Source organism: Salvelinus alpinus, chromosome 7 (genome assembly GCF_045679555.1).
Source record: "Salvelinus alpinus chromosome 7, SLU_Salpinus.1, whole genome shotgun sequence".
NCBI lineage: Eukaryota > Metazoa > Chordata > Actinopteri > Salmoniformes > Salmonidae > Salvelinus > Salvelinus alpinus.
Window position 1 is genome coordinate 11,260,289 of NC_092092.1, and position 13,093 is coordinate 11,273,381.

Sequence of the window (13,093 nt, forward strand, 5' to 3'; positions counted from 1 at the left end):
TTTTTACCGTGAATGCAGTCTCCACCAACGCAGGAACTTTGCCTTTAAATTTCAATCGCACTGTAAAGCTGAACTTCCGCGATACGGATTGAATAAAGCCCAAGTAATGCTACAGGGCACAGCTACTGTATGCACTTGAAATTCAAACGTAACTTCCTTATTCATATCCTCCTGTACGACACTTCCACAAAGCTTGGTTTGCATTTTGCATGGGCAGATTGGGCAGAGGGATGACGGATACAAATCCAGAGAGAGCACACATGACTTATAACCCAGCAGGTTGTTTCGGGTGGGTGGAGTTCGCCTGCGATTTCAAGCCATTTGTTGTGAAACGTTTCACTGAATGTATTGCTCTGAGCAAAGGCTAAGCCAAGCGAGCTGAATCGAGTGCAACCAGAGTCAAGGAAATCTAGCAATGTCCAACAAGCACAGATTCTAAAGACATGTTGCACTTAGACATTGAATTGGACAGACGCTTTTAGAATTTACATTAAGGCATTGCCAACTAAGTCACGTGTGTTCAGTGTCACAGACTCCCCACTATAGGTTCATATTGACAGGTTTTCTACAGATTTGTGGATACATCACGACACCCATCTGTTCACTTCCATTTTAAAACTAAACAGTCAATCAATATTAGCTTGATACTGTTTCAGGTTTTGTATTTTCAATGTCTCAGATCATTAAGATAAGATTACGATTGTCAGGACATCCATTAAGGATTTGGGCTAATATGAACTTTATAACACACACATACGCACGCACACACACACGTTAAGGTTAATAAAATTATAAACTAAGGGAGGGGCTGGATGAAATATAATCATTCTCTGAAGGAAGTTGATATACAACGTGAAGATGACTTCATTACTTGATTCCTTTTTGTGATATTTTGTATCATAATCCTAATGACTATATCAACTCTTTTTCATTTTTAAGAGGATCGAGCAGTATGGATTTTTAAGAAGTTCATTAAGCTTATGTGAACAGCCTGTGAATAGAAAATGAATGAGATGGAAGTCGCATAAAACCAACCAAGAATGGCTTATTTTATGTACAAACAGCGAAAGTGCTATGATGCACAGTAAAGTATGTAGTATTTCTAGATACAGTAAGAGATCTAAAGCTATAATTAACACCAGTCTCTCTTAGCGACACTGCATGGCCTACATATTAGCCCTGTAGTGAAACTGCAGAACTAAGGCCTATACCTTTAAATCTGCAATACAACAGTCTCTATCTTTAGCTTTGGTAAGTACACAAACCCATGTAAAACACAACTGAACGCATACTTAAAACACAACTGAACGCATACTTAAAACACAACTGAACGCATACTTAAAACACAACTGAACGCATACATAAAGCGCAGCTGAACGCATACTTAAGCACAACTGAACGCATACCTAAAGCACAACGGAACGCATACCTAAAGCACAACTGAACGCATACTTAAGCACAACTGAACGCATACTTAAAGCACAACTGAACGCATACTTAGAGCACAACTGAACGCATACCTAAAGCACAATTGAATGCATACTTAAAGCACAACTGAACGCATACTTAAAGCACAACTGAACGCATACCTAAAGCACAACGGAACGCATACCTAAAGCACAACTGAACGCATACTTAAGCACAACTGAACGCATACTTAAAGCACACCTGAACGCATACTTAGAGCACAACTGAACGCATACCTAAAGCACAATTGAATGCATACTTAAAGCACAACTGAACGCATACCTAAAGCACAACGGAACGCATACTTAAAGCACAACTGAACGCATACTTAAAGCACAACTGAACGCATACCTAAAGCACAACGGAACGCATACCTAAAGCACAACTGAACGCATACTTAAGCACAACTGAACACATACTTAGAACACAACTGAATGCATGTACTGCACTATACTGTGATGAGGTAAGCACCAGTGCATTGTCTCCATCTCCAATCAGGAAGAGTTACTCTTTGTCAGGCCATATGCATATGTCAGGTATTTATCTCTAAATATGTTCCCTCTCTGAACAGGCCACATTAAGCATCTGCACAGAATCCCTTCCAGTCTATCTGTCTGCAGCTAGTTCAGTACCAGATTAAATGAGACCTCAAATCCATTGGCATGCTGTTGTTGTTTTTGCATCTGCATTAGGCCACTTTCTTTCAGCATACAAAATGGCAAAACACAATAATGATAATAATGATAAGGATAAACATCATCCTCACCATCACCATCATCATCATTATATATCAATAATAATAGTAGTAGTGGTTTTACTATAGCTACTCCACATTCTGCTACTTGTGCAAGCCCAGACAGTCCATCGGTCTGCTACTTGTGCAAGCCCAGACAGTCCATTGGTCTGCTACTTGTGCAAGCCCAGGCAGTCCATTGGTCTGCTACTTGTGCAAGCCCAGGCAGTCCATTGGTCTGCTACTTGTGCAAGCCCAGGCAGTCCATTGTTCTTCCACTTGTGCAGGCTCAAGCAGTCCATTGGATTTCATAGACATGACAGTAAGGGGCTACAGTGCCTTCAGAAAGTATTCATACCCCTTGACATTTTCCACATATTTTGTTGTGTTACATTCTGAATTTAAAATGTATTCAATTTAGATTTTGGGGTCACTGGCCTACACACAATACTCCATAATGTCAAAGTACAATTATGTTTTTTTTTACTAGTTAATTCAAAATGAAAAGCTAAAACGTCTTGAGTCAATACTGCCCTACCAATAGCGTGGAACTAAGAAAAAGGGCTTTAATTTACATTTAATTTACATTTACATTGAAAAGCATACAGCTTACTCAGTTGCCGGAGGGGAAGGACATTTTTCTCCAACTGCATTGTTGGTTAAGGGCTTGTAAGTAAGCATTTCATGGTAAGGTCTACAACTGTTGTATTCGGCGCATGTGACAAATAAAATTTTATTTTATTTTATTTGAAACCTCTCAGGGATTTCACCATGAGGTCTATGGTGTCTTTAAAACAGTTAATGGCTGTGATAGGAGAAAACTGTGGATGGATCAACAACATTGTAGTTACTCCACAATACTAATCTAACTGACAGCGTGAAAAGAAGGAAGCCTGTACAGAATAAAAATATTCCAAAACATGCAAGGCACTAAAGCGATACTACAAAAAATGTGGCAAAGCAATTAAGTTCACTTTTGTCCTGAATACAAAGTGTAATGTTTGGGGCAAATCCAACGCAACACACTAATGAGTACCACTCTCCATATTTTCAAGCAGAGTGGTGGCTGCATCATGTTATGGGTATGCTAATAATCATTAAGGACTGGGGAGTTTTTCAGGATAAAAAATAAACGTAATGGAGCTAAGCACAGACAAAGTCCTGGAGGAAAACCTGGTTCAGTCTGCTTTCCACTTGACACTGGGAGATGAATTCACCTTTCAGCAGGACAATAACCTAAAACACAAGGCCAAATCTACACTGGAGTTTCTTACCAAGAAGACAGTGAATGTTCCGGAGTGGCCGAGTTACAGTTTTGACTTAAATCTACTTGAAAATCTATTGCAAGACCTGAAAATGGTTGTCTTGCAATGGTCAACAACCAATTTAATTATGGGCACAATCCAGGTGTGGAAAGCTCTTCGAGATTTACCCAGAAAGACTTACAGAAAACTGTAATCGCTGCCAAATATGCTTCTATAAAGTATTGACTCAGAAGTGAGAATACTTACATGTATGTCTATTAAATATTTCTGTATTCCATGTTCAACAAATTTGCTAACATTTCTAAAAACATGTTTTCATGTTGTCATTATCGTGTATTGTGTGTAGATGGGTGAGGAAAATATATATTTAAACCATTTTGAATTCAGGCTGAAACAAAATGTGGAATAAGTCAAGAGCTATGAATACATTCTGAAGGCACTGTATAAACTTAATAGGCTTCTCGTTACCTCCTAGACTTCTGCTTGCAACAGCAGAATGCATGTTACATCTGCGTCATTATACTAGGTCCTATGCATGGAATCACATTGAGCGGGTGCTGCCTAACACTTTCTATTAATTAAGTAAGTAGCCTTGGCTTGTGCAAGACGGAACGGCTCGCCAGATCCCATTTTAGAGTCTTTGGTTTGACTCGACCAGGGAATCGAACTCCCGACATTCCAATCTCAGGGTGAACACTCAAACCACAATGGCACTGAGTTGATCAACACTTTCTATTACCACTCACATCATTTACTTTGTAAATACTATGAAACCAAGGTAAATACAAGGGAATCGAACTGGCTTGCCTAGTTAAATAAAGGTTAAATAAAATGAATAAATAAAATAAAAAATACTTTTCAGCAGCAAAAGTTTATCTTCAACCTCTTTATGCAAATAGTTGTGTTAATCATCTGTTACTTAAAGCATTCTGCATCTAATTAAAGCTATTCCGTTTTCACTTGGAACACAAGTATTTTGAGATTGCCTTTATTGATTGCAGGTTCCCATTATTCACTTCAATACCTAGAGGATGCCCTCCGTACCAACCTATCGGCATACTTCAAACCTGGTAAGTGCAACATTGGCAACCACAGGGATGCTGTTTAGTCTGCATGTCATTACAAATGTTCACTTGTTTCAGAAGTTTTGAGTTAATTGTCTCTTTTATGGCAAGATAGACTCACTGTGGTACTTTAAGTACAGTTGGGAATGGATGAATGCCTTTTTAACACCAGTAGAACTGTTCAGTGGGTACACAGGAATGTTCAACACAACAAAACTAAAATGCGTAGCACAATAGCACAAAAATCTATATAGTGAAATAAGCTGTCATGTCAGCATGTACAGTGCCTTCAGAAAGTATTCATACCCCTTGTCTTATTCCACATTTAGTTGTGTTACAGCCTGATTTCAAAATTGATTAATTATAGTCCGGTCCTCCTTCTCATCTTCGCGCTGTCCTTCTCAAACTGAACAGAACAGAGGCTATAGGCTATCCCTCACGCAAGAGAGTGCATTTTTTGGACTAGGCGTTCTAAAAAAATATTTTGGGAAAAAAACTTTGACTCTCCTCATGAACTTCCACCTACAGAACTTCCACCTTCCCTACACAGCACTGCCATAGGTTTAGCATCACATAAAAACGTGTTTGATCAGCAAGAGCAGAGCAGGCCGAGCTCAGGGTTAGAATATCCATTGCAGTGTGTGATGCTGCCTTGTTTTATTTACTCCATCCCAGCATCTATCTTTGAAATATAACTTTGTTCTGTGCTTCTCCGAGCATGCACTTCGTAGCCTATAGCCTATAGGCTATGGATTATTTTATGGAGACCACACTAAATAGTCTATAGGTGCAATTGATATTGCGTGCCCAGCGGAGAATCATAGATGAGGGGCAGCATCGGGCACACATCAATATATAGCTTAATAAGCAAATAATTGTTAAACACTGAGAAATATTGAAATTTCATCAATTGCAAATTATTTGACCCTCCTCTAGACTCGATATTTAAAAAATCTAAACCGCCCCTTTGACTGAAATTGAAAAAGCCTGATCCTCCCCCATTTTCCTCCAGGTAACCTTTTTGTAAATTTCGAATCGTCCCTAATTAATAACTTAACCGTGTTCAAAGGAATATTCAATGTCTGCTTTGTTATTTATTTTACCCATCTACTAATAGATGCCCTTCTTTGCAAGGCATTGAAAAACCTCCCTGGTGTTTGTGGTTGAATCTGTGTCTGAAATTCACTGCTCGACTGAGGGACCTTACAGATAATTGTATGTGTGGGGTACGGAGATGAGTTAGTCATTCAAAAAGCATGCTTTTTATTTTATTTTTTATTGCACACAGAGTGAGTCCATTCAACTTATTATGTGACTTGTTAAGCACATTTTTCCTCCTAAACCTATTTAGGCTTGCCATAACAAAGGTGTTGAATGCTTATTTGACTCAAGACATTTGAGCTTTTTTCATTTTTTCTATTTAAACCAGTGACAGAAATCTAAATGTAATCAATTTTAAATTCAGGCTGTAACACCACAACATTTTGACAACTTGACATTGCTAGCGCCACACCGAACCACTAATGTTACAACAATACAGTAGCACTAAAATCAAATGAACACAAAACCAAGCCATTGTTAAGAAATGTTCTCAGATCACCACCCAGTAGACCTACATAGAAAAATGCATGTGGGTAAGTAAGAGTCTGTTACCTCATTTTCAGGTTTCCTGGCTGTGGTTGTCCGTCATAAATAGAGACGATGTCACAGTCCTCTTCAAGAGCAAAGGTGTGAAATGACAACTGTATCCTGTTTCGTTCTCCTGTGATGATGATCCAGGTACAGTTGGCATAGTTTGGGTAGCCGTGGGGAAAGCCAGGACTCTCTATCGTTCCATTTAGTCCTTGTGCAACACCACCACAAGTTTGGCCTGAGGATAAAATCAAAGACAGACATAAGATATAATATGGATCTTTTAGATGACCAATCTAAGAATTTACACGCTGTAAATTCAGGAATATTATGCATGACTCAGGTGTGAAACAGCTATATATTGTTCTCAAATATGCCACTGAAACAGCATTTCTGTAGCACAACAAAGCACCCCCTTCCATTACCCATTGGAAGCCTCAGGCCTGAACACAAGAACCTCTCTTCACAAACATTAAATATATATGTGTTTGGGTATGTTGACATATGCAAATGTATGGTAAATTTTCCTCGGTGCTCCATTTCACATGTCTCATCTCTCGCTGTGTCATATTGTGAGCAGCATAGGGGGACCTTCCAATATCTTGGCTTATTTATGATTGAAAAGCAGTATGCATGAAAGCGGAGTCATTTTGTATTGTTAACTAACGGACCCAAACTGAAAAGGTACCCAAACCCATTGGCCTTAATCATAATCTTACCTGGAGCAGAAAGAGAACTTGCAATCACTATTCAGAACTGTTCTCCAAGGTGAGAAATACAGCACACACAACAACGCTTGCACACAGCATGATTATACCAAGTCATTATACCTCATCAAAGAGGTGTAGAATCTTTGATGAAAGGAGATTATGCCATTGTCCTTTCAACCTCACAAGCTTTGCAATGAAAGAGTAACAAGGTTAAATCCTGCCATTCTTTGCCAAGAATCATTAGCTTAAAGTAAATAGAGTGTTTCTGCATGTAGATGTCAAGCAATGATTTCAATTAAATATGCTTGTTGCTAATACTCCCAGGCAGACATTTGTGTCAATCCAAAACCACTCATAGAAAAAACACGAGAGTAGCTGTAAGGTTAGCACAATTTTTGATTATCTGCCACTGGAAAACATTGCTCGCAATTTCATATCTGTTGATGTTTTCTAAGAGCATGTTGTTGTTCTAAGAAGCATGTTGTTGTTCTAAGAAGCATGTTGTTGTTCTAAGAAGCATGTTATTATTCTAAGAAGCATGTTATTATTCTAAGAAGCATGTTGTTGTTCTAAGAAGCATGTTGTTGTTCTAAGAAGCATGTTATTATTCTAAGAAGCATGTTGTTGTTCTAAGAAGCATGTTATTATTCTAAGAAGCATGTTATTATTCTAAGAAGCATGTTGTTGTTCTAAGAAGCATGTTGTTGTTCTAAGAAGCATGCTATTATTCTAAGAAGCATGTTATTATTCTAAGAAGCATGTTGTTGTTCTAATAAGCATGTTATTATTCTAAGAAGCATGTTATTATTCTAAGAAGCATGTTGTTGTTCTAAGAAGCATGTTGTTGTTCTAAGAAGCATGTTATTATTCTAAGAAGCATCTTGTTGTTCTAAGAAGCATGTTATTATTCTAAGAAGCATGTTGTTGTTTTAAGAAGCATGTTGTTGTTCTAAGAAGCATGTTGTTGTTCTAAGAAGCATGTTGTTGTTCTAAGAAGCATGTTATTATTCTAAGAAGCATGTTGTTGTTCTAAGAAGCATGTTATTATTCTAAGAAGCATGTTATTATTCTAAGAAGCATGTTGTTGTTCTAAGAAGCATGTTGTTGTTCTAAGACGCATGTTATTATTCTAAGAAGCATGTTGTTGTTCTAAGAAGCATGTTGTTGTTCTAAGAAGCATGTTGTTGTTCTAAGAAGCATGTTATTATTCTAAGAAGCATGTTGTTGTTCTAAGAAGCATGTTGTTGTTCTAAGAAGCATGTTGTTGTTCTAAGAAGCATGTTGTTGTTCTAAGAAGCATGTTATTATTCTAAGAAGCATGTTGTTGTTCTAAAAAGCATGTTGTTGTTCTAAGAAGCATGTTATTATTCTAAGAAGCATGTTGTTGTTCTAAGAAGCATGTTGTTGTTCTAAGAACTGTTATGTCAGAAATATAAAAAGTCCACAATTGTGTAGTCTAGAGCTCTACATTGATAAATAACAATGGAACTAAAAGCATGGAGGTCTGTTCATATGTAAGAAGAACACAATTTTTGGGAACAAATGAAGATTGAAAAAAATGCTGACTCATCAAAGCTTTGTCAACGCTTCTGAGACAATATTTTGATAAATATGTTACCATCAAAGTACAAAATCAGAAGACCTCTAAAATCATAAGCAGCAATAGAAACTGAAGCACACAACAAAAAACATTTAGCATGAACTCTACCAACCACAGCCATTATATTGGGTGAATGAGACTAATTATACTGTTGTCTGGTAGAAGACATGACTTTCTGTTCTGTTAGTTAAACATGTATCACTTTATGCCAAAACACCATTACTCAGAACATTAGTAATCTGTGAAGGACATGGAAGGTTAAAGAGGGTACTGGTAATTCAGCATTTTATGAAAACGTTTTGTTATGAAGAAGAGGGACATGTTATACCATATTTCTATGTAAAAGTTTGCACTTGTCAAAATGCTTGACTCTGTCAAATGTTTGGTGACAAATAAAACAGAAAGGGCTACAGTAGTTCAATAAGCTTGAGACGGTGTAACCATTTTGTCTCTCTACCACATTTCACACAAATAAATAGACAGTCTGCAGATGGGACATGCCATCTTTCCAATTTGTTGACACTCTTTGAGCACATCAAATGTGCCTAAAACATGCTCAGGCTGCAACCAGATGCTGCTGGATTTGTTTGATGCTGGACACCCTCAGACATCTGTATTCTGGTCCAATGCACTTTGTGTTTGTACTATAATACTGTAGGTTGGCATTTGGGTTCAGGACCATCTGTGTTGGCATATTCTCATCATCTTTTATTTGTTAGCATGACTGATAATCATAAACTCAAATATAACTTGCAGGTCAAAAGCAAGTGCACTGTGATTCATTACCAAAGGCACTATAAATTGCTTATTTGTTTTTCACCACAGACTGTTTTTCCCCCCAGTGCAACATTAATGAGATCCACAACCAGGGATTCATTTTGTCAGGATAATACAGACTAATGCACTAGTTTGAAGTGACAGACAGTAGAGCTGCCCTTGCAGAGGTACAACTTGGTGTGGAACATGAAATACAGCCTTAATTGTGCCACTGATAGCACTCTGTATTGATTCATTAACATTATCACTGCAGTAGCCAACCTGTGGTCGATGGTCAATAAATTCCCACACTTTGCCTCCATAACAACCAAGCAGGGGTCAGCTTTTGAAATAGATAGCATTGAATAAACAGCCATACAACTCCATGAATAAAGAAAGAAAACTGACATCATGATAAATACCCAGTTGGTTGTTGATGAATACCCAGTTGGGGGGGGGGGGGGGCTTGTAGAAGCAATGGCAAATTCTATTTTTATTAATGCACAGTAAACATGCTTCTAGAGGTCACTCCAATAAGTGATCACAGCATGCATGTGTTAGAACAGGGACATCCTGTGCCGTTCAGAAAAACACCAATCAGTACAAGACCACTTCTGCTGAAATAAGTTATCTACTTCACTGGCTTCATGGTCATCCCTTGGTGCAGTCCATTACAATTATCAATCTACAGACTATCAGTAACATTTCAACGAACTATCTACTAACCCTAACTCGAACCTTAACCCTTATCCTATCCCTAAACTCATCTCCAGTAACACCTAATGACATTATTAAGTGATTTTAACAAATTATGAGTAGGCATTGCCTACTAATTGTCAACCAATTGGTTGATGATGTCATTGGAAACAGTTATCTTCTATCTCTTTTACTACAAAACATAGAAACACGTAATTTTCACATATTATGTTGATGTGGTGCTGTAGATGATGATGATGATGAATATGAAGTTGAATTTATCATTTTATTTCCCTTTACCCTACCCCTACCCCTGACTCTAAGTTTAATCTTTACCCTAACCCTACCCCTGACTCTAACCTTAACCTTTACCCTAACCCTACCCCTGACTCTAACCTTAACCTTTACCCTAACCCTACCCCTGACTCTAACCTTAATCTTTACCCCTAACCCTAACCCTACCCCTGACTCTAACCTTAACCTTTACCCTAACCCTACCCCTGACTCTAACCTTAATCTTTACCCCTAACCCTACCCCTGACTCTAACCTTAATCTTTACCCTAACCCAAGCCCTGACTCTAACCTTAACCTTTACCCTAACCCTAGCCCTGACTCTAACCTTTACCCTAACCCTAGCCCTGACTCTAACCTTTACCCTAACCCTAACCCTACCCCTGACTCTAACCCTAACCTTAACCTTTACCCTAACCCAAGCCCTGACTCTAACCTTAATCTTTACCCTAACCCTACCCCTGACTCTAACCTGAACCTTTACCCTAACCCTAGCCCTGACTCTAACCTTAACCTTTACCCTAACCCTAACCCTACCCCTGACTCTAACCTTAATCTTTACCCTAACCCTACCCCTGACTCTAACCTTAACCTTTACCCTAACCCTAACCCTACCCCTGACTCTAACCTTAATCTTTACCCTAACCCTACCCCTGACTCTAACCTTAACCTTTACCCTAACCCTAGCCCTACCCCTGACTCTAACCTTAATCTTTACCCTAACCCTACCCCTGACTCTAACCTTAACCTTTACCCTAACTCTACCCCTGACTCTAACCTTAACTTTTACCCTAACCCTAACCCTGACTCTAACCTTAATCTTTACCCTAACCCTACCCCTGACTCTAACCTTAACCTTTACCCTAACCCTAACCCTACCCCTGACTCTAACCTTAATCTTTACCCTAACCCTACCCCTGACTCTAACCTTAACCTTTACCCTAACCCTAACCCTACCCCTGACTCTAACCTTAATCTTTACCCTAACCCTACCCCTGACTCTAACCTTAACCTTTACCCTAACCCTTATTCTAAACCTTAGCTTAACCCTAACTGTAAAAGTGTAATGATGTTATTCTAACCTCTCATATAAGGTCAGAACCAACTGTGAACACGAATAACATGGCCAGCTACTATTATCAGCAAATCTTCTTGAATACCTTGCCATTTTGACATGAATTTAAGCTTGAAATGAGCCTCTTTTGTAAGCTGGAGAAACATTTCAGCAACCATGCCTGCAAACATTTCCACACACATTTAAGAAAATGCCCATTATTGCAATTGCCATAGATTATCTAACTAACAAATCTAACATCAAGCCAACCAAACAGAATCATATAAGGCAGAGGGGTGGTTTCACACTGCAGTGTTACAATCTAAAGTGTTTTGAGAAGAAGTGGCTTGTGATGTCCTATAATTGTATTGATTATCACACATCAAGATTGTGACACTGTTAAGATGCAGCATTGTGAGTCACTGGAAAAGCAGGAGAATTGAAAATCCATGTTTCAATTACAGTGGACTATGATTTACTGACACAAAATCATGTGAATGACATTTACAAAAAGGAAGAAAAACTATCTCTTACATACATTATCATTTTAATTGTACCTTTATTTAAATAGGCAAGTCAGAAGAACAAATTATTATTTACAATGACGGCCTACCCTAACCAAACCCTTCCCGGACGACGCTGGGCTAATTGTGCGCCACCCTATGGGACTCCCAATCATGGCCAGTTGTGATACAGCCTGGAATCAAACCAGGGTATGTAGTGAGGCCTTTAGCACTGAGATGCAGTGCCTTAGACCGCTGCGCCACTCGGGAGCAGCAATGATTGTTACCATTGTTATTCCTAAATTCTTCCGCGAATGTCAAATATGACGTTGTTGACTGTTTTATTATGAAATGTGAAACGCTAATCTTTTACATTACATTTTTATGTCATTTTTAACAGATTAATCCCCAGAGAAATGACGTTGCCATGAGCAGCACCACAGATATTGAGATGAGCGAGATACAACACTTTGCTCTCAAATAATCACACACAGTATCTGCGCATGTGTAAGGGTTCGCTTCATGCTGTTAGTGTGGTAGCCAATGGACCAAAACAGCGGAGAAGGTGAGCCTTGAGCTACAACAATCTTAGTTGTTACAGAAATTGACCCACTATGATGTTTACATACTGCATCTTCGGCATATCGCTTAGTCTACCTTTTAGGTTATCCGCTTCTTGTTCATAGGATGTATATACATGGCCAAAAGTATCTGAACACCCGTGCAAATTAGTGGATTCAGCTATTTCAGCCACACCCTTTGCTGGCAGGTGTATATAATCAAGCACACAGCCATGCAATCTCCATAGACAAACATTGACAGTAGAATGGCCCCTACTGAAGAGCTCAGTGACTTTCAATGTGGCACCGCCATAGGTGCCAAATTTCTGCCCTGCTAGAGCTGCCCTGGTCAACTGTAAATGCTGTTATTGTGAAGTGGAAACGTCTAGGAGCAACAACGGCTCAGCCGCAAAGTGGTAGGCCACACAAGCTAACAGAACGAACCAACGAGTTTTGAAGCACATAGCGCGTAAAAATCATCTATCCTCAATTGCAACACTCACTACCGAGTTCCAAACTGCCCCTGGAAGCAACGTCAGCACAAGAACATTTAGACGGAAGCTTCAGGAAATTGGTTTCTGTGGCCGAGCAGCAGCACACAAGTCTAAGATCACCATGCGCAATACCAAGTGTTGGCTGGAGCGGTGTAAAACTTGCTGCAATTGGACTCTTGAGCAGTGGAAACGCGTTCTCTGGAGTGATGAATCACGTTTCTCCATCTGGCAGTCCGACGGACGAATCTTGGTTTGGCGGATGCCAGA

The 13,093-nt window shown here is 39.0% G+C and overlaps 1 protein-coding gene across 1 annotated transcript in view; it reads right to left on the bottom strand.

The window, feature by feature from the left end:
• Positions 1–13,093, bottom strand: part of LOC139580473 (CUB and sushi domain-containing protein 1-like) — a 451,300-nt gene that overhangs the window by 323,215 nt on the left and 114,992 nt on the right. The window contains exon 2 of the mRNA XM_071409207.1: positions 6,183–6,399. Within this exon, the coding sequence (XP_071265308.1) occupies positions 6,183–6,399 (217 nt within the window). The remainder of the gene's footprint in view (positions 1–6,182; positions 6,400–13,093) is intronic.